Source organism: Scleropages formosus, chromosome 12 (genome assembly GCF_900964775.1).
Source record: "Scleropages formosus chromosome 12, fSclFor1.1, whole genome shotgun sequence".
NCBI classification, from domain to species: domain Eukaryota; kingdom Metazoa; phylum Chordata; class Actinopteri; order Osteoglossiformes; family Osteoglossidae; genus Scleropages; species Scleropages formosus.
In genome coordinates this window covers 22,302,245-22,327,520 of record NC_041817.1, presented here as the reverse complement: position 1 = coordinate 22,327,520, position 25,276 = coordinate 22,302,245, and the positions used below count along the sequence as shown (strand labels likewise).

Genomic DNA, 25,276 nt, shown 5'->3' with positions numbered 1-25,276 from the left:
CCATATAGCCATGTAATCATCCTTTCTGGATATATGAAATGCTGTTTATAGCGGAATCGTATTTCTGCCGACTTCATTTGATTTCATTTCTGTTGCATGATTACCGCACAAAGGGAACATGCTGCTCCAGTGTATTTCAGTCTTAATTCCATACTGCCTTATTATGTCACATGTTGCAAGGATTTATGTAGAAGCTGAGAGGAAGACATGCAGAGAACTTGCAGTCATGCAGAGAAAAGCAGTAATATATTATATTAATTAAATCTGTTGTTTGATGTATTGTTGTGCAGCCTTGGCTACTCTCAGTGGTCAATTTAATTTACATAACAAGGGCTATAGTTTATAAAAAAAATTAAAAAAAAAAAAAAAACTAATACAGATCTCACAACAAATGTTCTTCTTGGCAATTTTTGGAACGCTGCTCCAAATGATTTCATAGGGCCACGAGATGGATGGACAAATTATTTTACAAGAGCGCCACCTACCGCTCTGCTCGTTTCTGCTGATGCCGAGAAAAAGAGGTTCTGAAACATTTCCGTTTAGGTTCCTTTCTCTACGTTTTTACATTTCTGGGCGGCTTCGCTCCCAACTCATCCGATATGAAATTAATGAAAGAAACAAAAAAAAAAAAAAAATCTGGGTATTGTTGACAGATTTGTTGAAACAAATTATTATTAACAAACTGCACGTTCTTGAGATTACAGTATATTCAAATACCTCTTTGGAGAGCGACAGGAATTGTTTCTGGAAAGTTCTAGACGACAAGAAATGATAATCCGCGCCTTTCCGCGTATCCGACGATCGCGCGTTTCGAGCCAGACGTCTCGCGACGCAGCGGCGGGGGGGAAACAGAGCGCTCGGCGTCCGGGAACCATGGAAACAGCGGGTGCGCCGATCGGCCCTGGTAACGCGAGCGGGTGCGATGCTCGGATGCCCTCAGATGTCACGGCCGAGAGTGTCGCGATCGCACGGACGTCCCTTGTTTCTCTCTCAACATTTATGCTGTCGTTTTTACGCGTTTATGAAATTTATTATACACGTTCATCCACTTATTCAGGGTCTGCCTGGTCCTAGAAGCTGCGCCGATCGGCTCGGTTCGGCTGTTCGCAGTGTGATTCCACCATCGTGCTTTGACTTGCTACCTTTACCTGGTCACAGGTGTTACACCAGAATTTACACTGCACTTTGTACTGTAAAAAGTGCACGAGTTTTATTATCAAAGCGTTTCACTCACTTTTACTATTTTATATACACACACACAGTTTTACTATTACATACTTTTTTCTGCGCTGAACGGAGCCTTCAGCCTGATGATGCCCACCTGCGGTGAATGGTTCAAGTGGTGGCGTGGGCCTGCCAGGTGAGTCCTCACACTTATAATAATAATAATAATAATAATAATAATAATAATAATAATAATAATAACGTACATGGAAGTGAAGTCAACTGGACGGTACACTTAATATCCCTGAGGCAGGCAGGCATTTAGGTTGTGTGTATATAGGTGTGTGTTCCCTTCCTGCTGCATTGTACTGTATTTGACGTCCTTTTGCAGAAATCGATTTGTTTCAGTTTGCTTTCTTTGGTTATTTTTCAGGAAGGTGACGCTGGTCATGGTGGGCCTGGACAATGCCGGTAAAACCACGACGGTGAAAGGGATTCAAGGAGGTGAGTTCCCTTCGGCCCGAAGTGTTTCGAAGATGGAAACGAATGAGTCGTACCCTATAAAAAGTGGTAAAAGACACAATGTGCCCGCGGTGCTGTAGAACGTGTGCGCAAACCTCTGCTCCGGAGGGTGTTTTTAAGATCCCAGTTGGCTGCTTTGTCTCCTTCCAGGTTTATTGTTGGTATTTTTGATTTTACAGTTTTATGTGATGTTCTTCTGCGGCTTTTTTTTATAGAAAAGTATGTATTTCAAAATGTCACAAATGAAAGAAAAATGGCTACGCTTAAACTTCGGGCCTGTCAGCGGTTTTTCTTTTGTCCCCGAAAGAATACCTGAGCTCAGTAAAACGAGAGTTCTTTGTCTCTGCAGAAATCACAAAGAAGGTGCTCCCCACCGTGGGCTTCTCCAAAGTCGACGTGAAGCAGGACAAATTTGAGGTCACCATCTTCGACTTGGGTGGCGGGGAAAGGATACGAGGAATCTGGAAGAAGTACTACCCGGAGTCGCATGGCGTCGTGTTCGTCGTGGACTCCAGCGACATCAGGCGCATCCAGGAGACCAAGGCCACCATCGCCGAAGTGCTGCGACATCCGTGGGTCTCTGGGAAGCCCGTCCTTGTGTGAGTCACTTTCTCAGCACATTTTCTTTGTTCCAGGTGAAGCAGGTTGAGTAACAATGAAGGCACTGAACTGATTTTGTAAAAAAAGAAAAAAAAAAAAAACTTGCTCGTTATGTGTCTGGGGACAACAGCAGGGAATACATAATCAGAATTTATTAGTTATTATCCAGTAGGCAGAATTGAAAATTAAAAAAAAAAAAAACTATAAAACTATAAATGTTGCTTTAGGAGAGGAAGAACCAAAACAAAACAAAAAACAGTTTTATAGTTTACCGTTTTGGATAGACAAAATAGTAAAAAAAAAAAAAAACTGCAGGAGATTTGAATTAAATAAAAAAAAAAGCAATGAGATGCTTTTTCATTTAATTTAATACTTAAAAAATGGAAACTGTTATTTAAAGAAAGAGTCCAGTGGTCCAAAAATGAGGAAGGACCACCCTGCTGTCTTGTTTTTTATAAACACACACACACACACACACACACCTACTCACACACACACACACACACACACACACACACACGCACACCTGCTACAGACACATTTCCTTAGAACTGAAATACAAGCTTTTCCTTTTCCCAGTTTTTATACAATGCTCAGCCCTGCCCAGTTCGTGAAAATTCGATATGGTCTGAAGGTTCACACCCAAGACCTGTAGAGTGAAACACAATAAATCAGTTCCTTGACATGTGGCACTATAATAATGAGGTGAACATTAACACTTCATACATACTGCGTACTATAAATAAGAGAATATAAATAATTTTTCTCAAATTGTGCATTTGTACAACAAGGTTCTTTCAAGATCTGTATATCCGGAGCACATTTAATTTATGCTACTGGTCTGCAGTAAAGTTTAATACATCTGTCAACATTAAACGTAAGTTATTGAAAAATATCCCGACCTTTTATACATAACACTAAATACCTGATACCTGAAAAGCACAGTTTATGTAACTAATAAAAATTTTAAGCGGATGTGTCTATAACAACGTTTTTTTCGCACACTTAAAGACTGCTGTGTGTTTTTAATTCAGTAATGAAAAAAACTTGTTTTGACAAGAGTATCTGTCATAATTTATGTGGCCAGCAGCACTTCAGCGGAGTGTATCGTTTCTGTCCGTCTTTAGTTTTAGACATCCAGCCACATTTTAAAGTGCTTTGCGTTCAAGTGGTCGTCGGATACAGATCCCTGTCTCGCCAGTTCTGCCTGGGAACCGGAAACGCGTTGAGCGTTTCTGCTCGTTCGTTATTGCGGCTTTCGTGGTCCGTATCCACTCGCAACATCCAGGGTCGAGAAGCAGTTTCCCAAACGGGTCCAGCAGAGATCAAGGTGTCCAGTCTCGGTTGTGCCGTTTGTCAGCGTGAGCGCGAGGCCCCGAGCTGCGGTGCCTGCTGGCAGTGTTTTACTGATGAATGAATGATTCCATGATTGTCGGTCGCCGGTGGGCACGTCTGGGTCACTCCAGAAATCAGCACTTCAGGTGTCCTCTGTGATGCCCCGTGACTCATGGTGTGAAAAGCAAGGACCTTGGAAGGGACCATCATCGCATGAGTGCGTGGAGGTCACCATCAGCATCCAGACAGATTTTGTGGGCAACAAGATGGCCTCGGTGTCGCCATGACGAACCCCGGTGCTTCGCCGCGCTTCGGTAGCATTCAGCCGTAGCTTCGATTCCATCTCGGCATCTGTGGAGTTTGCATGTTCTTCCCATGTCTGCAGTCCAGAGACATGTTCAGAAGTCAACGGTACATCGCTTTTGCACCCTCCCTCACCATGTGAGTGGTCGCTATGAGCTGAATTTGAACCCTCTGCTCCAACCCCGCCTGCCAAACTCTGGCTTTGAGTTGGAGAGGATGAATGTCTGGGTGGAGGAACAAAAAGCGGTTTGCATTGCTACTTGCAGACCTTGCAGGGACAGCAGCAGCAGAATATTTTCCTGAGAGGGTTCTTCTTCTTGTATTTGACCGCCATTTTGAATTTCTCGCCGGAGACCGACACGTAGTCCTGCGTTTTCTGCACGTTGGCCTGGATGTTCTCGATATACTCTCCCTGCTCCTCTACCAGCATGTAGATCTCCAGGAAGAGGTCCCGCAGCTCCCTCATGTTGCTCTCCAGGCTGACGAGCTCCTTGTGCCGCTGCTCGATCTCGGACAGCTGCGCGCGCGTGATGTTCGCCTCGTGCAGGATGTTCTCGTTGAAGACCTCCCACCTGCCCTGCGCCACCATCTCGTCCACCTCCTCTTCAGACACCTCCCGGCCCGACACCTCTAGCTGGCGGATGATGAACTGCTTGCACTTGTCCTGCTTGGTGATCAGGGAGCCGTTGTACTCGCGCATGACGGCCTGGAAGTGGCGGAAGAGGGCGGTGTGCTGTGCGCGTTGGATGCGTGTGAAGGCGGCGGGTGGGCCGCTCTCCGCCTCGGCGCTCTTCACCCGCCGGGACAGGTCCTCCAGCCTCTTGTGGATGCTCTCGGCCTGCAGCTTAATGTCTCGCGTGATGCTGCTCTCCTTCTTCATGACGCTGAAGCGCCGCATGGCCGCCACCAAGCTCTTCTGCTGCTGGCTGAACTTCTTCACCTCGGTTTCCAGTTCATTAATGCTCTCGCGGATGTGCTGCACCTGGTCAAGAAAGTTCTCCAGGACCGGCTCCGGCTCAAAGACCACAGCCTGGGGAACCACCGGCACGCTGTCCCCCTCTCCCGAGGAAGGACCGTCTTCGTCCTCCTCGCTGGCCTCCTTCATCCTTTGCCGCAGCTCCTCCAAGCGATCCCTCATGATGGTGGATGACCAAGGAGACCTTTCGAAACTTAGAGAACCACCGTTGCTACGATTCTGCCATTTATTATGAAAGAAAGATGCTGCTATGAATGAAGCATGGTCGCCGGAGTCCCGCCACCTGAAATGAAGGAAAGGCAGGGTTAAACAGGAAGGAAGCTCTGAGACCCAAACACAGATGTCGTACAGTTGCTGCACTCACTGCCCTTACTAAACACGATGACGTTCGATTCCTGCCGAAGGCAACATGACGGGGTCAAGTGTAAATATGTACTTTGGTGTGCCGGTGTAAAATGACAACATTGAGTGTGGAAAACCACCTCGCCAGCAAAAGGGAAGTAGAAGGTGCTCCAAGCTGAACCCAGTGCTCCCCGAGCACTAATATATTTTTTTTTTTTTTTTTTTTTTTTCACCTTTCCAGTTTGTTCACGAAAAAGCAAGTTGGCCACGATTTGCCCTTGAGGAAAGTGTTTGTTGTTCTTTTTCTGTTTGTTTTTACTTTACAAAATGCTGAGTGCAACACGTGAAGGTTATGCGTCATTGTCAGCCTGAGCGTTCGGTATAACAGAAGACGTGTCCCCCCCACCCCCAGTCTGAATATCGTTTACATTGTGCAGCAGTAGTCGTTCTTTCAAGGTAGTTCCTTTTCTGTCTCAGGGACAGCCTTGGAGGAAGAAGCATATTTTGCTTTCAGATCCAGTCTGACTTGCAGATGTTTCTACAGAATCAGTTTTCAGACCTGATTGTTGTTGCTGAGGGCCGTCGAGCTGATGTCCGCTCCTGGTGACCACATACGTGGAGCATCTTCAGAAAGTTCTCTCCTCCATTTGTGTCCTTAGGGTTGAAAAAGGTGTGTTCTTTGCCACTGTGATTGAGTCCATCCATCTGGTTCCCAGGCGTCCTCTTGTTCCTCCAGCCTTTCCAAGCATCAATCCTCACTCTGCTCTTTGTGCTTCCGATAAGCGGTCTGGTCTGATTTGGTTCACCATCCATCTGTTTTCCTCGTAGCTCCATGTCATCCCTAAAAGTCTCCTGCAGTTTCAAAGTCCTTTTTTTTTTTTTCTGTTCCTCCTCTTTAATGTCCACTTTTCATTTTCATGTGTTTTTCTTGAACAATTCTAATCCTCATTCTGGTGGATTCTGTTGAGGACCCTGTTTGACATCAGACTTTATCAAACTTTATAGTTGTCCATGAGATGCACATTGTTTTACCCTTCATTTGCGGTATTTGCTGGGGGGGGGGGGGGGGGGGGGGGGCGTTGTGTGGGGACACAGAGGGTTTGGCCAGGTCCTGCTGTGTGGTGGCTCTGGGGCTCGAGTCCTGCTTGGGGTGCCCTGCGGCGGGCTGGCATCCCATCCTAGGTGTGTCCCCTCCCCCTCCAGCCTTGTGCTCCATGTTGCCGGCTTGGGCTCCGGTTCATTACAACTCTGCTCAGGACAAGCGGTTTCAGGCAGTGTGTGTGTGTGTGTGTGTGTGTGTGTGTGTGTGTGTGTGTGTGTGTGTGTGTGTGTGTGTGCAGTATTTGACATGTTTGCGCATGCAGTTTACCCTCTAGGCCCAATTTGTTGGAGTTCCATTTAACAGACACAGAGGTGATATTTTTTGCAGTGTTATTTGGCAGTAGGGTGTCATTCCAGCACTTTGTCTTGTCTCTACCTTGTTGACCACAGCATCAGTTCAGTTTATAACAATAAAGCAATTGCTTTGTTGTTGTTGTTTTTTTTTTAAAATAATTCCCATGCATACTTTCCATAGCATGTTTTTGGAAAAAGTTACGTTGATATAACCTGGGAGAATGGAGGGAGTGCAGCATGTATACAGCTACTGGATGGGTTCCAAATTGAAAAAAAAAGAAAAGAAAAAAACCCCAGAAATGCCAGTGTGTGAACTGCATGCAGGTCTCTCTCAATCAGCTTAGCAGGGAGAGCTTATTGATATAAGTGCACCCATTGTTTCCTGAGAGCCAAAGCGCTTGGTAAGAGAGGCCCTGGTGGGCTCGCTAAGGCTGTAGTGGACCCCCAACAGGGATATTTGATTAGGGACCTGCACAAGTGTTTTTATGGGTGTGGATCAGCTGAGCGAACCCAGAACCTAAAAGGCCGACACGCTTCCCATGTTCATTTTCAGTCTCGTCAATTTTCCGTCTCGTTGTTTCGGTTCATGAGCCCTAAGGTATGGTCACATCTCCATATGAATGTTTATTGTCATTTTCACTTAAATATCACCCGAGTGCTGATCTGCTGCGTATTTGCCCATATCCTGACTTTGAAATTATAGCAGTCGAACCATTTTATTAATTTTTCCCCCCACCTGTACCGTTGAACCACCTTATTGTGTCTTCCTACTACTCACTAATTGCTTTAAGTATAGATGCATGAATATAAATGAATAAAATTCAAGTACAATAAATAAGCAAACTTGTTTTTCCCAGAACGCAAAATGTTGAGAATGTATTATAAAAGCACTATAAGTCAAGCCTGCTGTAAAAGTAGAGCAAAAGTAGCTCTGTTCACACCCTGTTATCTTTATTCATCTCCACCTATTCTTCTGTCAACAGTATAATAAAAGTGTTCTTCATTGTGTTGCTTCAGTTTCGGCTTATGTTACACTGTGCAAATATTGCCTAACACAAATTACGTTAATCTTTGGCCTCACTTAGTAACTACATTATTCTGCTATACATTTTATCTTTAGTGTATAAATATGTAATATATTCAAAATAAGTGCACACAGATTTATTGTGACAGAAGTTATTCAAGGATAAGCAAACGGTTTACCTTCTTGAAATCAGACATTCCTGAACTTCAAGGTCGCGGAGACCTGTGGACGGGTTTCATCTTCCGCTTGATCCCACTCATGGAGTAGAGATCCTCAGCGGATACCTCTGCAGGCCGTTCCGGAAAAATCCCCGCCGGCGAATGCGGACGACCAGTTGGAGTTATTTTTCCATCTCTGAACTGCTCCCAGCACCTCCTCGGTGGAGAACAGCCGAGGCCCTTGGGAAATCTTGTCCTGCCAGTTGCAAACCACGCCCCCGTCACAGAGGAAACACTGTCCAGCCAATGGGTGTTGAACCTCATTATGCTATCCGGACACTCCAGGGTGACACGGCTAAATCAACTGGCTGGGCTTGGAGGGGGGGAGCACACACGCTGTTCGCTCCTGCATCGCTTTTGTTCCCGGGCTCCGGGTCGGGGCCCCGCATGCCGAAGCGGGGATGACGGATTGTTTGGGACAAGCGCCGGAATTCCTGGAAACTTCCAGGGGCGCGAGGATTAAAGAGCGGCGGCTCAGGGGACCAGGCGCCTTTTTGAAGTTTTAATGAAGCGGTCAGTCGGAGGGAGCGAAAACAGCCTTTTCTATTCATCGCATTTGGCCTGACGTGACCAGTGTTCAAGTTTTGCGTTCAAAAAATGTAAAAGCTGTCAAAGCCAGCTAAACGGTTCGGATCAGTCGTCCGTCATGGGCGCTTTCAGACCTCTCGTGGAATTAATTATTAACTGAAATGATTTCATTTACTTTATTCCTTATCTTTGTAAAACACACTTCTGTCTTCACTCAATTATGTCAACAGCGGACAGTGGCCTGTGCACATATATGTGAATAACAGGCGCTGCAGCGGTCAGATGTGTAGGGTTGCAGTCAAAGGACCCGGGTTCAAATCACTGTTCCTGCTCTGGTACCTTGTGGGGTGGCACAGCGAGTGGCGTTGCTGTCTCACAGCACCTGGGTGGTGCAAGAGAATGTGAGTTCAATCTGCATGGGTTTCTTCCGGGTGCTCTGGTTTCCTCCCACAGTGCAAAGACATGCTGTTTAGGTTCACCCATAGTGTGTGAGTGACCATGAGAGTGTGTTCCACTGATGTATGGATGAGTGACCCAGTGTAAGTAGTGTATCTAGCAGTGTATGTCACCATGGTAAATTAGGTGTGTGGGCTGGGAACACTACATAGAGTTCATTGGAAGTTGCTTTGGAGAAAAGCGTCTGCCAAATAAATAAATAAATGTAAACGATCCAGGGCACTTGCTGCAAGCTGATGCTGTGAAAGATACTCAGGTATTCAAATGAGTAGACCTCTGCAGGCCTGCCATTTCCAGCTGCTTTGGAGAAACACAAATGGAAAGTTGAATGATAAATAATAATCTGTTGTGAATCACTGGGGTGGAATTGCTGACAAATCTCTTGCATTAAATGTAATATTATAGAACCCTTACAGCTCAAGTGTCTTCACGGACTTTGCATCACAACTGGAATGCGAGCATCGTAGTGAAATAAGGATCCGCAGAGTGTTTGTTGAGTTTTCCCGTGATAAAATGCAGGGTGAAACACATCATTTTGAAATATAACATCTTTTTTATCTGTCTTTGTGCTCTTAGGTTGGCCAACAAACAGGACCATGAGGGAGCCCTGGCTGTGGGGGAAATTATAGAGCATCTGTCTTTGGAGAAGCTTGTCAACAGAAATCAATGTCCCTGTCAAGTTGTGAGTGCAGTGCTCCTCAGCAGCATTAACCTGGCCGCGCAGTGTAAATTTTACCACGCTGATGCCTTGCGAGCCGGCTCCTTCGAGAACGTGCCGGGACGATGTTTGCGCGTCGCTTGTCTCGCCGCCGACATCCCAGGAGCCGTGCAGCGCCGTCGCGTCGTGCGGGAAGAAGGCGGACGGGCCCATCGAGAACGGGCTCAACTGGCTCCTGAGAAGCATCGGCGAGGACTACGAGGCCATCCGAGAGCGCGTGCGTAGGGACACGGAGAGGCAGAGGGCCCACGAGGAGCGAGAGCTCTGCAAGGACGGGTGAGGGGGAACTAGGCGCAGTCGGATGGCATCGGGGTGATGGAGAAGCTCGGTAAGAGGAGCCGCTGTCACTGGGGTAGAGGAGCACGTGAGAACTTGGCTCCCATCCGCAGCAAACACAGCCTCGCAGCCACCGCTGGAGATAAATGCATTTTCTTGTTATATTTGATGCGGTATTAAAGATGTCTGCTGGTGAGTTTTACTCGGTGCTCCACTGAAAAGGAACACTTATCACAAAAGATATGAGTCAAGTCATGTTTTTCACACCCATCCAGACATCCTCATTAGCTGCTTATCCAGAGCAGGGTCACCGTGGTCCTGAACCTATCCTGGAAGCATAGTGAGTGAAGCTGGAGTAGGGGGACCATCGCAGGGCAATCAAGCACATTGATTAACACTCACTCTCTCACACATGGTTACATTTATTTATTTGTTAGACGCTTTTGTCCAAAGCCACTTCCAATGAACTCTGTCAAGTGTTACTGTCAGCCCACACACCTTATTCACCGCAGTGACTTACACTGCTAGATACACTGCTTACACTGGGTCACTCATCCATACATCAGTGGAATACACACACTCTCTCTCTCTCACTCACATACTACGGGGGAACCTGAACAGCATGTCTTTGCACTGTGGGAGGAAACCAGAGCACCCAGAGGAAACCCACGCAGACACAGGGAGAACATGCATGCAAACCCTTACAATAAGGTGGAGAACATGCGCATGCCACACACACTGAGCGGGATTTGAACCCGCAGCCCAAGAGGTGTGAGGCACCACTACTTCCTGCCGTGTCGCCCTTTTTCATATACAGGACACCTAAAATAATATAACGTAATAATCGTATAATGTCATAGTGCTGTGTTGAGTTTTGTCATCGTGTTTCAGTATTTCTAGTGATCAGTGTGTGTGAGACGATCATAGTTAAGGGAATAAACGGAACATGTCGCTTAGATACTGGCTGAGATTTCCCAGGTGGACCATGTTATTTTTCTTTCTGCGGCTACGGAGAGCTGCTGACTCACTCGGTGTCCTCTCTCCCAGCCGTACGGGGACGGGGGAGGAAGCGTTGCGAGAAGGAGGCCCGCCACAGGAAGAGGACATGGATGACGGACTCTGGGCGGGCCCCTTCGGGCCTGTTCGCAGCGTCGTCACAGAGGCAAGAGAAGCGCTTGCACTGTCATGTGTATAATTGACTTGTGCGGGTTCGAGCTCGCTCAGATCACAATGCGGGTTCCTACAGTGCAGGACCCACTGAGACCATAAATTACTCCTGAAGAGAGCAAAGGTCAGAAATGGAAAGAGCCAACAAAGTCTGCCAGTGTAGCAGACTTTAATGAAAAAAAAAAAAACATTGATTATGCAAAAATTCAAGGTATTTAGTCATAAGGTGGATGCAGTGGCTTGAGCTCTCGCCTGCCGGTCAAAGGATCCGGGTTTTAATCCCACCGCTGTCACACCGTTGACCAGTGCCCTCCCTGTTAAAGGACAATAGTCCTGCTCTGTATATTTACATGTATCCATTTAGCAGACACTTTTCTCCAAAGCAACTTCCAATGAACTCTATGTAGTGTTATCAGCCCACACACCTTATTCACCGTGGTGACTTACACTGCTAAATACACTACTTAGAATGGGTCACTCATCCATACCTTAGTGGAACACACACGCACACTCTCTGTCACTCACACACTATGGGGGAACCTGAACAGCATATCTTTTGACTGTGGGAGGAAACCAGAGCACCCGGAGAAAACCCACGCAGGCACAGGGAGAACATGCAGACTCCACACAGACTGAGCAGGGATCGAACCCACGTTCTCTCACACCACCCAGGTGCTGTGAGACAGCAGTGTTACTCATTGTTCCGCTGTACCGCCCTAAATATTGTCATGAGTTGTTTAGTGTTAAAATAATATTGAACTTAGACAAACAGGTGTGAGATAAGTGAATAAATCTACATGAATGTTTCGAAGATGCAAACTGACAGAGTCGTGCTGAACATTCGAATAACAGGTTACAACAGCAGAGTTCCCCTACAGGATGTTGTGTCACCTGCTCTCCTTATTATGCGCATCGATACAGTATTTGTGCGTTCGGATCAGATGCTACGTTGAAACGCACAATTTTTGGATATTTTAGAGGGCACTGCTCACCTTACAGCTGGGTGTCCCGCAGAATGAGGGGAAGCTGATGAGGCAGCACAATGGCCAGGAGGGCGGCGCCAGAAGGCAGGGGACCCCCGGGGAGGGGGACGGCGAGTCGGTGTTCAGCACATACGGCGAAACGCTCCTTCAGCAGTGCCAGCGAGAACGGGTGGAGCACATGGGGAGCCCAGAGAGCCCTGAATCAGGTGGATCTCAATCCCGTAACCTACTGGTTCATTGTTTTCAGTCCAAAAACTGGAAAATTTAACCACATTTGTAAATTTCTCAATGGGCTTCCGGCTATAATTTTTGCCTGGGTCATTACTTCCTGAAAGGATAATGTTTTAATTCTGCTAATAAACACCCTGATCTTAACTGTGCCGCACCTGAGCTCACCCCCCCACCAGCCCACCCCACCCCACCCCACCCCCTATCTCCACTAGCTGTAGAAAAACTCCACATATATACCCCATGTTTTATGGAAGTACAGGGACCCTGCTGTTTACAGTACCAGTCAGAAGTTTGAGTACACCTGGGCAAACCTGGGTAACACCTGTGTGGGATGAACTTCACAGAAGAGTGAAAGCAAAGCAACACACAAGTGTCCTACATCTCTGAGACCTGCTGCCCAAGAGCTGTGAAGACACGGCGCCTCGTTTCCTCATCGAACTCGTCCACTGAATTCTTTAAAATGTCCGTTTCTATCAAGTCTGGTGAAACGTTTGACTCCTGGTTTGTTCTGTGAGCTGGAATACTGGCCACCAACCATCTTGTTTTTCTTTTTTTTTTTTGCTTTGCTTCGCTCCTCCTTCTTCAGCCTCTCGCGTCAGAAAGAAGAAGAAGGTATTTTGCCTGAAGAGGAATAACCGAGTGGACCCCCTGAGACCCGACGTGGGGGGAGCGGACAGTCCCAACCTGCACCCAGGTAAGGATGATGAGTCAGGGGTCCGAGGAGAAGAAACTCAGAAGCCTTCAGAAACTGCTGACTTATCTAACATTTTATTAAATTAGGAGACTTTTTTCCCAGCACGACATACAATGATTGTGAATTATTATTTAGCTGTGGCAAAGTGGCTCAGAGGGTGGCACTGGTGCCTGTGGGTAATTTAGAGCAGCACGGTGGCACAGCAAGTAGTGCTGCTGTCTCACAGCGCCTGGGTGGTGTTAGAAGACATGGGTTTGATCCCTGCTCAGTCTGTGCGGAGTCTGTATGTTCTCCCTGTGTCTGTGTGGGTTTGCTCTGGTTTCCTCCCACACTCCAAAGACATGCTGTTGAGGTTCACCCATAGGGTGTGAGTGACAGAGAGTGTGTTCTGTTGATGTATGGATGAGTGACCCTCTGTAAGTAGTGTATCTAGCAGTGTAAATAACCTTGGTGAATAAGGTGTGTGGGCTGATAAGGCTACATAGAGTTCATTGGAAGTTGCTTTGGAGAAAAGCATCTGCTAAACAAATAAATGTAGAGGCACCAGCGCTACCTGCTGTGCTGCACACCGATAACCATCGGGCATGTGTTATTTACCCAGCGATTAACTCCGAAAATGTTTACTTTGTGTTTTTCTTGTTTTAGTTTCATGGGCTGTTCCTGCATTCGACAGACTTCCAGAGCACGGCTTCATGCGGATGTACAGGACCTTCTGGTAAACATATGTGCAAGCTGCAGTCTTGGTGTGATGCTTCTCTCTCTTTTTCTCCTTGTTGTGCCACAGCTCTGTCTTCTCACTGTCTTGATGTGTAGTACAATCCCATTTTTTAATCCATAATGAATACCTCCAAGGAGGTGCAGTGGCGCAGCGGATTCGGCTGAGTCCTGCTCTCTAGCGGGTTGGGGGTTTGAGTACCTCTTGGGGTGCCTTATGACGGACGGGCGTCCCGTCCCGGGTGTGTCCCCTTATGCCCTGTGTTGCCGGGTTAGGCTCTGGCTCGCCGTGATCCCACTTGGGATAAGTGGTTTCGGTGTGTGTGGATACCTCTACCTCTGTTTTCATCGAGAAGGTTTCTAGGGGAACCTGGAATCTCTCAACCTGTTTTACTAGGATGTTAGAGTGCGGGTAGTGTAGTGGTTAGAGCTGCTGCTTTTTGACCCAAAGCTCACAGGTTCAGACTCTGGCTACTACACCCTGGAACAAAGGTCTAACCCTAAATTCCTCCAGGAGAGGAATCCTCCTTAGAATAATTATCAGTAGTTTAACATTGAAAGCTGTTTTGGGGAAAAGCATGAGCCAAATGAGTGATTGTGAAGAAATCAATAGGATATCTCTTCTCTTCTTCTACTGAGCACCATCTCAAATCTGGGATGAATTCGGAACTATCTTGGATTTCGAATGTCTGTTTACTTTTCACATTTTTTTGAATATCCATGTAGCTCAGTTCTAAGAGGAACACAGAGGTGCCATTATTATCCGTACAGGTCAGGTTTTTGTTTGGTGCAACACACACACAAACAGGTTGAAATAAAAAATTACTTATAGTAGTTTACAAATATAGGGGGGCACAGTAGTGCAGTGGGTTGGACTGGGTTCTGCTCTCCGGTGGGTCTGGGGTTCGAGTCCCGCTTACGGTGCCTTGTGATGGACTGGCGTCCTGTCCCGGGTGCGTCCCCTCCCCCTCCAGCCCTTCGCCCTGTGTTGCCGAGTTAGGCTCCGGCTCTCCGCGACCCCGTGTGGGACAAGCGGTTTCAGACTGTGCGTGACCTGTTAGCTGGCCAGTTGATCAGTTATGTTATTAGTCCACGTATCACATCTGTGATGGTGATTTAACCCTTTGTTGCACTCGGAGTGTGATTGGCTCGTGTATTTTGTACAGTTAATAGTGCTGTTTGAAGATCCTGTTGGGGAGGCATATGGGCAGAAATTGTTGAAGTATGTGGATCCGGTGGCAGAGGCAAGAGACCGTGGGTGGCGGGCTCAGGTGAGAGCAGTAGAGGTAGGTGTTAGGGGGTTTGTGGCTAAATCAGCTACGTCATTGTTGGGGGAGTTTTATATTAGAGGCCACTTGGTAAGGGTGGCGGTGAAGGAGCCGTCTCAGACTGCTGAGAAGGCGAGTCAGTGGGTTAGGGTTGAGAAGAGAGCGGTGTAGTTGGGGTTTCAGGTAGGAAGGAGGTGTGTGGTGGTGGTAAAATTAGTGGCAGGTGGCTAGTAATGGGAGGCAGCTGGTGGTAATTAAGGAGATGTGGCAAATAACAGAGTTACAAATAACAGAGGAATTAGGGTAGTTTAAGTTTGTGGAGTGGTGCACTTGTATGCAGGTAAGCTGTGGTGGAGTGTGCCCAGGTGTGTATGGAGCTGTGGTTTAATGGGGGTAGTTGAGTGTGTGGAGTTATGGTATTTGTTGAGCTTGAAGGGCATCTACTGGGTGGATTTGGGACACCAGACTGCACTGTTGAGTCTTTCGGCGGTGTCCCGGGCCTAATTCAACGAAATGCCAACGAAGGAAGGTGCCCACTTGACAACCTCAATGAAAAACCGTGTCGGTAGCCTGTGGTTGTGTTTGTTAGGGAGGAAAGTTAAGCTTCTTGGTCTTCCAACAGGGAGATATGTGTTGGATGTTGTTCTCTGTGGCTTCATGGTGGTGTTGGTTGGACTGGGTCTGCGTCTACAGTCATTGTAATATATGCATGGGGTGCAATCTCTTGTCCTGTGTATCTTGAACGTTTATAGATGGAAGCTAGAGCAGGTGATCTGTGACCGACTGTGCCTTTGTGATGCGAGCTCTTGCACTGAAGATTTCTTGCTTTTCTTTTTTTTTCCTAAAAAGAAAAGGGTGTTGCTAACATGTTTTTCTTCTCAACTTTGCAGATTTCCTCCATCTCCTCACCTTTGGGCAGAGACATGATGGTGTCACTTGTGGTGTGTCTGAGGTTGGCACCCAATTCCTGAAGTTCACGCTCTTCACTGCTCTTTTCCCGTAACTTTTTTTTTTCCCGTGAGTGGTGTAAACTGGTGTGATTAACGCTGTGGCTACACCTACAGTTTAATTGTAGGTGGGTTTTAAAGAAGAACCCAGATGAATCAAACCTCTACTGTTATACATGGTTTTCTGGTAAACTTTGACAACACAAACTAAAACAATTTCTTACAAGTTCTTTGATTGAAGTGAGAACCTTAAACTCATGTCTACTTCATAGAATTGTAATGTGTAACTTTTGTCTTCATCTCTTCATAAAGACAGGTATGAAAGTAATGTTATGCCCTTTAAGAGAATTGAATACATGGGCAAAAGGGAATGTACTGTAGGAAGTGCATTTATGGATTATGTCAAATCTGTGAATGAGTCAGCTGTATATAACTCAGTTATTTCAGTATTCTTCTAGAAAAAGAAGCTATTTATTATGGATTAATATATTGTTGATCTGAAAGAAGCTGCCTGCTGCTACAGCAGCACACATACTGTATGGTGGAGGAGTGACACATGAATAACAGAGTAATTAAATTACTTCAAACAGGTACAAAACTAACAACTTAAATATGGGTGACACAGGAAGTAGGTGCTGCTGTCACACAGCACCTGGGTGGTGGTGCGAGAGAATGTGGGTTTGATTCCTGCTCAGTCTGTGTGGAGTTTGCATGTTCTCCCCATGTCTGTGTGGGGTTTCCTTCGGGTGCTCTGGTTTCCTCCCACAGTCCAAAGACATGCTGTTCAGGTTTGGCGTGCGTGTGCGAGAGATCGAGAGAGTGTGTTCCACGGATGTATGCGTGACCCAGTGTAAGTAGCGTATCTAGCAATGTAAGTTACCTTGGTGAATAAGGTGTGTTTGTGTGTGGGCTCATAACACTACAGAGTCAGTGGAAGTTGCTGTGGAGAAAAGTGTGCTAGATAAATGTAAATAGTGTTAATAATATTTTTTTAAATTTCACAATTTTTAATTGTATAACCAGAAATTCTATTTACAGATCTATGAATCATAATCAAAGAGTAAAGATTATAATTAAAATGCAGGAAAAGGAAACCATACTGCATTATAGTATTTTACTTCCTAAGTAAATTAGGAAGACTTAAGTGTTAAGCCAGGTGTAGTTGTCATGGGTGTCAGAGCCATGGTCTTGTGGGGGAGTTTGGTGTGACTTAAGATCCTGCTGCGGGATTTTTGCATTTAATGTTTTATTTTAATCTCTAGGAAGCTGATACTTACACAAATGAGTCAGCAGCGTAAAGGGGTGTAAAAGTGTTGACTAAGCAGTTGGTGCACCGGAGATGAGAACAAAGCAAACGTGTCGCAGTCGGGGCACTGCGTTTTTATGACTCCGACTGTATTTAGGGAACTATGACTGAGCAGTTCACCGTCATCTGTAGGGAAAAAATGTTTGAGGAACAAACTCCTTGACTACTTAAATATAGGCTTTTTTTTGGGGGGACTAAAACCACTATGATTAGAGCCTCTGAATGGACTGCTGCATGTGAGGATGACGCAGGTCGTACCGTTTGAACGTTTTTCCTTTGCTGGAGGGGGTGAGACAGACCCAGCCGACCCTCTGATGCCAGCAGACTCTTCCTTCCTCCTCCAGCTGTCCAGCCGTGGGATTTTGATTTTCTGCAGTTTAAGCTGCACGCTTTCCCTCGCTGACTTACTCCCCCCCCCAGTGCAATGGAAACCAAAATGCGTTTGCATTATCAAAAAACACTTCTCCCGTGGAGGGTTGTGGTGATCCAGAGCCAATCTTGGATGCATTGCGCTCTTATTGTGCATACACACAGTAAGGGAAGTTTAGTCACCAGTTCACCTGAACTCTTTGGATGGGGGGGGGGAAACCAGAGCAGCCAGAGGAAGCTTGCAGGAACCCAGGGAGAATAATATAAGCTCCACCCTAACTAAGCTGGATTTAAACAAGTAGCACATGGCCCATGTTTTCTCTCAACAGCCAGGTGCTTTGAGACAGCAGCCCTATTCACTGTGCTACCTTACAGTTGTCTAAGAGGAATCCTTAGGTTCCACTGCACTCTTGAAGGGATCTTCTGCTCTACAGCATACGAATAGAACCTGCTAGCATGTTAATCATTTTTATTTTATAAAATGTCTGCTAAATAAATGTAAATATAAACCCAGGGAAAGGGTGGGCCAGATGCTAGCTGCGGTGGCACAATGCCACCCATAACTGCCAAAAAGTTATATTAAGGAAAAATAGTAACTCTGAACTGCAATTTTAATTTTTTCCCCATTTAATACTTGCAAATAAAAGTGCGGAGCTATTACTTCCTCCTGTTTTTATTTCTTTTGATCCATGTAAAGAATGTCAAATGTTTCCCCAGTTTATAAATCACTGCACCTCCACAAAGGGGATTTAACAGTGGAACGTGAGTCGGATTTGTGCTCGTCCCCTCTCCGAGCCGAGCTCCTCCAGGTAATTGTCATTGAGGGAACGGGGGGGGGGTGTGTTACCTTCTAGATCTGCCGCATCGCAATGAATTGAATTGTCACCGATGCAAACGGGATTCGACGGCTCTGGACTCCTTCGTTCCCCGCAGCCTAAACGGTGCCGTCAGGGCCTTTAATGGAGATGGAGGGCGCTCGGCACGATCGAAGATGGCACGTGTGATATGGGTGACACAAATAGAGCACCTCTCCGACTCCTTATTCCTGAGTTGGGTAGAAGAGGGACACATGTACTATTGCTTTATAGCACTATAGTATGAATAATCTGGGTCGAAGGTCATAGGGGACCATGAGCACCCAACTCCTCTCTGTAATTGACTTTTTATTTCCTCGCTGTCAGCGATGTTCCTTAGGAACAAAACCAGCCTGTTACACTGGTGAGTGGATATTCTGAAAGTGTGTAATGCAGTAGCCAGTTTTACTGACTTTGGAAATAAAATAAACGTGTGGACAGAAGAACACAATGAAAATGTCTCCCACTGAGTATCAAGACCGTCTGTCAGCGAAACATGAAGTCAGACAAGTATTAAAGTAGCCAAAATCAAACTTAAGAAGATAGAAAGGGTCTTGCGAGCTGATGATTGTGACAAAAGCGCAGATTTAATTGGATGCTGTGCACTTTTTTTACCTGCGTGTTTACTACACTGCCAGCAGGTGGCGCTGTCAAGACACGCTGCCTCTCCTCTTACTGTTAACCATCAAATGAACCATATGAATATGAAGTGTGGTCCGTTTTTAGTGAACTGGTGGCTTGGAGCCCCTTCTTTAAATTTACTGCAGGACAGGAGCCCTGTTTTTTTACATGAACTGTCTGAGGAAAATAAAATAAATGTATACTGGTTGCTGACAGTAAATAAAATTGCTGGAACCCCTGCAGCTCCTGTAGTTAGATATGTACTAAGATTAAATGAAATGTCTACATTAGGAACCATCTGTCTGCTTGTGAAGAAAAGGTCTGTTTTCTTGAGGCTTCACTTTTTACCCTGATCTCTCTCTCCTCGTAACTGTCTCCGAGGCTGATGACCGCATGTCAGATGGAGACGCGTGATTATGAAGTCGATGCTGCTTTGCCGTTGACTGATGGCCACGTGTGGGGGCTGCGGGGTTTACGCCTTGTAATGGAAGATGCGGCCGAGGCCACGCCGCGCAGAGCCGGACCGTTCAGGGAAGACGCGACCCGACAGCTTCAGTCACGATCGAGCAATTTGCTCCGCGGTCCATAATCGCCTCGAACCCGTGCGGCTGGACTGATTCTCCACGGCAGCGTTGCTGCTGCAAATGGACAGTTAGATGAAAACCCCCAGCAGAGCACCAGCAAGCCTTTCCCGGACAGATCGGAGCGGATTTGGCATAGATTTGACACGAGGGGCGAAGAAGTACTGACACGGTTCCCGCTGAAGCAGCAACTCCATGAAATGAGCCCCGGCAATAGCCTCCGCGGGGCTCCTGGTCGGCCGGGTGTCTCCCCCTGGAGGTGGGGCAGGAATCCAGGTGCCCCGTTCTTAAGAGGGCGGGTGAACTCGAAACGCTCGGCCGTCGAATACCCCATGCGTAATTTACCGCGGTAGCGTACGACGGGGACCGGGCCCCCATGATGGCGCCGTCGGCTCTGTACGCGGGAGGGGGACGCGACGGGCGCAGCGTGCGGAGCAGTACAAGATGTGCGCTGTGCATCATTCTCCTTGTTAAGTTGACTTAGATGTTCACAACACTTGTCATTATGTTTGCAATTAAGGTAACAATGGAGACGAGTAGCCGACGTGCCGGATCACAGCAGACGAGAGAGGTGCCGAAGAAAGTACATGTATAAATTTGCGTCCCTCAGGACTGTAGTGGAATAAAATAGAGCAGTAAATGTAGACTGGGATGAGATTGTCGTAAATAGAAATGGGCCAGCTGCCCATGATGCCAGCCGTTTTGTGTGACATGCGCCCCCCCCCAAGGGGTTTCCCTGAGGTCAACCAGACAGACACCGGAGTTCCTCAAAAGGCACAGATGGCGGTGGCGAGAATCCTCAGCATCAGTCCCAGGGTGAGCGCATGAGGGGGCAGTAGGTGGCGTAGTGGTTAGAGCTGTGCCCTTGCAATCGAGAGACCCGGGATTGAATCGCACCACCTGTCTAAGCAAGGTGCTCACCCTGAAATGATACAGTACAAGTTTTTCAGTTGTAAAAAGGGCTAAAATAAGTATGAGCTGCTTTGGAGAAATACATCAGCCAAATAAAAATCGGAAATTGATTTATAGTATTCTGATTGGACGATAGTAGTGACTGAAATCCCAGCATAACTTTCAGTTATGATATGACTAATTTGCCTTTAGTCCCTGTGATATAAAATTTTGACCAAAAACATCATATGGGGTACAGCTGATACAGTCACAGGGGGTCACGATCATTAAGTAACATACATAGAAATGTTGTCATGTGTACCTATGCTTGGGGGGTAAATCTGTAGGGACAAGGACTGTCCTGTCCAGTCCAGTCCAGTCCAGTCCCCATGCTCATCGATCAGCTCAGGCCGTGGCTAGTGGACTTGATCCCAGGCCAATTTTGTGAAGCTGGCCGGATATTAGAAGCGTTATCTAATCTCCATTGTGCTCCCAGTTTGAGGGAAAAATAAGACATAAACGAATGATATTGTGCCCATTGCAATTTTAATATCCGGAAAGAAAATTCAGTTTAACTCCATAAATAGAAGCGGCACATGCAGTGCAATCATTAGCAATGTATTAGCGATGTACTTTTACGCTATAACACTATCTCAGAAAACAAATATAGCAGCAAGGACAGAATGAGGGACCGCCTAATAGTTGCTATGCAAAAAAAAAAAAAAAAGGACATATTGCTGAGCAGCTGTGGCATCTGGCGCACTGTAGTCACATTGTCTTTTAATGGGAAACTGGTGTCTCGCATCATGAACTGCTCCCACATTTCAAACTTGGAGCCGCCCACTTTATTTGTGTACTTCTGCCCCTGGCCTTCTTCCTCCGCGTCCCCTGTTCCTCTACGTAATTTCAATTTTATTTTTAAGCAGTGCACTTCTACCAAAGGTGACAAAGAGCGCCGAACAAAGTTCGAGACAATACGGAATACGATGCAAAATTACAATTCAGAATAGCACAAGTTACTGTTAAGGTTGGGATAAACCCTTAGGATAAGTCTGCTGGCAGCCGAGGAGAGGAAAAAAAAAAAAAGTGCCACTTCAAATAAGGGACGAAAAATGGACCTCTGGATGTTCTAATACTAATTGCTGCCCACCCTGCTGGCTATTCTAACGTGCTTACAGGGGACCTGTGTGGATATGGAAATGCAAAATAGTGATAGAGGCAAATATTTTAGCGGAAGGCTGCTGAAGGGAATCGCAGGGAGTAGCCGTTACGTTACAGGCGCCGCTTCCATCCATTAATGACCGATGTCCTATTTAGTGTTGCCTCTACTCTATTCCGGCTCTCCTTCGAAAAACGGCGGAGACGGAGCACTTCAAGCCTGTTCCCAAGGTCCTCCCCATTTTCTTGTTGCGCTGCAAATTGCTGAGTGCGAGCTCCAGTTTCCGGTCCGTTTCACCTGAACGTATGTGTCCGACCGCTCCCGCTCGCACCCGGCCCTAGATGCGTCATCCTCTCACAAGGGCACGGTGTTATATGCTCATCTTCAATATGCTGATGCCGTGCTGCGTGACCTATTGGCGTGTTGTTTTTTGGGTGATCCACCGTCTCCATATACATCATTCCATTGTGTACAAGAAAACAATTTGGGACAGATTACCCCTGGCCCAGTTTATCATATTCTGTGAAACTCGGGTGACCTCTAAGCTGTAACGCACGTGTACCATAGGTGCCCATTTCGGCGCAAGAGACTTATAGGTTTTTGATGAGCGGTGAATGCCTCTGTGCATCCGTGTAGACAAGAAAACACAATTTTCCATCTGACCGTTATTGCAGAACAGTTTGAACGGGGAGCGAAACTAAATAAATCTCCCTTTTGGATCCACCTCAAGCCAATTTAGCTGTCCTTCTGCACATCGCATGAGCTATGGATCGGAGAGCCTGAATCTGGGTGCGCGAGCCCAATGTCAGAGCGTCCGTGTGCTCACCGGAGCGTCTTTCTTCGGCTTGAGATGGGCTCTCGACGCCTGCTGTACAAGCCGGCCCCGACTGGTTTTCATCGTATCGGTTATCTAAATAACCCCCGCAACCAGATTGCCCACTATATCTTAATATGGTGCAAGTGTAAGTGTGCAGTAAAAACAGAGCTCCTCGTGTGTGCCCTAAGAGAGGTGTGCAAGCAGATGCTGCATCATCAGCCGGCGGACCTGTTCTCGACCTCAGAGAAGGTCTTCACATGTAACGTTGCCGTGAGGGACCATAACATTTCTGAGCTGTTACACACCTTATTGAATTATTCTTGCTCAATTATGCTCCTATTCCCTTGATGCCCTTTTGTCCACTGATGCACAGAGGGATATTGTATGCAAATGACATGCAAGTCACATTCCTTCCTTATTTAAATCGAAACAATTGATTTTCTTTTTATCTAATTATTCATTCTGAATGCTTTTTTTTTTTTTTTTTTTTTTTCCCGACCCTGATATAAAGATGGAATTATCCTCCACCCCTGGCCCGGACACCCTCGTGATGCAGGATGGGAGGGAGCGAGACGTCTCCCTCGCGGGCAGCGTCCCAGCAGCGGGCAGCCTCACACCCCCCGGGGTTGTCCACCAGCTGTGACGGCAGCTTAAAATAGGCCGCTTTTGTTTTTTTATTTGTTTGCGAGACGGGATTAAACGTATTTAAAGCCAACTCCCCATTGCTAAAGTTTCCTATGAAATACAAATGAAGAGACCTTGGTGGCGGAATTTGCGTGAGAAAGTAGCCCCAGGGGATGGGATCTGGGAGATGGTCCCAGCTCTCGGGGGGCATCTGGGAGTCGTATCACGCAGCTGCTCCGTTTCGAGGGCCTCCGCAACACTTAAGTGAGGATGCAGTCCCGCACACATCTTTCAAAGTGTGCGCCAGGATGCGGAGCAACACACTGCCTGGTGTGTGTGTACAGCACACAGGCTACTGCCTCCGGCAGGATGCAGTGTGTTCAAACAAAATGGGTTTTTATATCTGGAAACAAGATGTTGCATCGAGTACAGCCACTGATAAACATAGTACTGTTCCCCCATTTATCACTGTCAAACGTGTCCCCGAAACATTAGTGTCTCTTTTTCCCCACTTACCAGTTATAGAATAAGTATTCCCGCTAAATATGTGCTGTCCCATGTCATGCAGGATGCCGTCTTCATGAGCTGACTGTTTAATGTGCGTTAGGTGCTGAAATGCGCTGTCAGTGATGTTTGTCCTGGTTTTACTGCAGTAGCTGCAGCTTTATTGTGTTCCTTGGACTGAAAAGGCAGAGGGATACTGGTCCTTGGTGACAATCTGTACAGCCCAATGTGCTCAGCCTTGGGACCACGTCATTGTCCACATGTCCATCATCCCACATTCTCAAGGCCAAAAGTTCATCCTCATCATTTCCATGCTCCTCACCTGGGAAAATTTGTCATGATTGAAAGCATCTATTTGTTTGCTTATTTTGGCCATTTGCATCAATGTTTTGCAGCTGGTTACAGACACTGGTTTTTCAATAGAATCACTTGAAAAGTTGGACATTCTTATATGTCTTGAACTGATGTTGTACTGTAGGTATGTTACCTTCTTTTTCTAATCATGAAAACTGAAGCATCAACTATGGAAGCAGCTGTCAAGTTTCTGAGCATTTTTATTTAAAAGGTCTTTTACTCTGTGTTTTCTTTTTGTGGTTTTATATAGCTGCTACCTTTCTGGCGCTGGGTCACTTGTAAAAAGAGATTGAAATCTCAATGTAACGACCCTGGTTAAATATAAGTTAAATGAGGAATAAATAAAAATGTCTGTTTTCTGCCTTTGTGCGGGCTAGTCTTGACTGTGGTGGCTTTCAGAGTCATGGAGTGACTTGCTCTTGCAGAAAATGAATTGTCATCCTTCGGTGGCGTGTTTTCCTGCTTATTTTATTAAATGTGAATAAAGGTTTTAGTGTTTTTCTCCTGTTTCTGGAATGGTTCTGGCTTTTAGATTGAGAAGGAAACTTGTCCCCAGCAGCCTTTCCCAATACAGGAGGTCCCCGACGTACGATGGGGTTACATTCCGTGAAACCCATCACGTCGAACACATTGTACGTTGAAAATGCATTTAATACACCTAATACACACCTCTGCGTGACAGACTGGGAGATGCGGATTGCTTCTGCTGCTCAGCATCCCGAGAGAGTATCGCTTCACATATCGCTTGCCTGGGAAAAAAATCTAAATTCAAAATTGGAAGTACGGTTTCTACTGAAGGTCTATCGCCAGTTCACCATCATAAAGTGGAAGAAATCATATATCGAACCGTTGTAAGTCGGGGACCACCTGTACACATACAGAGCCTTGCAAAAGTATTCAAACCCCTTCAAAGTGATCAGCATCGCCTGTATTGCAAATACTTACATAGATTTCCAATCAGTTTTTTTTTTTTTTATTGTGAACTCATACACTCTAGCACTAAATTGTCAAAGCCAAAATAACTTATCTGTGCAAAATTTTAAAGAAAATGAAAAACTGATATGTCCCGCTTGCATTAGTATTCAAACCCATAAACTCTGGACACTCCAAGTTTACATTTAAAAACCTTTCCCGATCATGGACACAGTTGTCTTTTAATTGCACGCTCAGGGAAACGTTGATAACTTTCGAGAGGTTTGAATACTTTTGCAAGAGACTCTACTTTACAGGTGTGGCTGTGGTTCAGGAAGATGTCAGCGGGACACTTGAACGGAATACCCAGGATTCTTGGTTAGCTCCCAGAATTTTAAATAGCCTTTAACGGGAATTGGGATG

At 46.3% G+C, this 25,276-nt stretch overlaps 2 protein-coding genes across 3 annotated transcripts; one reads left to right on the top strand and one right to left on the bottom strand.

Annotated features, from left to right (window-relative positions):
- Positions 1 to 1,290: 1,290 nt before the first annotated feature.
- On the top strand, positions 1,291 to 16,518 carry LOC108927867 (ADP-ribosylation factor-like protein 13B). 2 transcript variants are annotated; one of them, XM_018741479.2, is made up of 10 exons: positions 1,291 to 1,360; positions 1,598 to 1,668; positions 2,036 to 2,285; positions 9,440 to 9,545; positions 9,685 to 9,857; positions 10,905 to 11,019; positions 12,039 to 12,213; positions 12,825 to 12,932; positions 13,578 to 13,647; positions 15,805 to 16,518. In XM_018741479.2, coding segments are annotated over exons 1-10 (1,119 nt in total). In that variant the 5' UTR covers positions 1,291 to 1,310; the 3' UTR covers positions 15,806 to 16,518. The 2 variants fall into 2 exon arrangements, with proteins under 2 accessions (XP_018596995.1, XP_018596988.1); XM_018741472.1 differs by lacking the exon at positions 15,805 to 16,518 and having other exon boundaries at positions 13,578 to 13,709.
- On the bottom strand, positions 2,794 to 8,012 carry LOC108927879 (syntaxin-19-like). Its single transcript, XM_018741492.2, has 2 exons — positions 7,841 to 8,012; positions 2,794 to 5,183 (listed from the first exon to the last, which is right to left on the bottom strand). Exon 2 carries the CDS (start codon positions 5,060 to 5,062, stop codon positions 4,181 to 4,183), a length of 882 nt encoding a protein of 293 aa, XP_018597008.2. The 5' UTR covers positions 5,063 to 5,183; positions 7,841 to 8,012; the 3' UTR covers positions 2,794 to 4,180.
- Positions 16,519 to 25,276: the final 8,758 nt, after the last annotated feature.

Coding starts and splice junctions, on each gene's coding strand:
- LOC108927867 (XM_018741472.1), top strand. CDS start 1,311: ATGATGCCCACCTGCGGTGAATGGTTCAAGTGGTGGCGTGGGCCTGCC. Junction 9,858..10,904: donor CGAGAGCTCTGCAAGGACGG/GTGAGGGGGAAC, acceptor CCTCTCTCCCAG/CCGTACGGGGACGGGGGAGG. Junction 12,214..12,824: donor CCCAGAGAGCCCTGAATCAG/GTGGATCTCAAT, acceptor CTCCTTCTTCAG/CCTCTCGCGTCAGAAAGAAG.
- LOC108927879 (XM_018741492.2), bottom strand. CDS start 5,062: ATGAGGGATCGCTTGGAGGAGCTGCGGCAAAGGATGAAGGAGGCCAGC.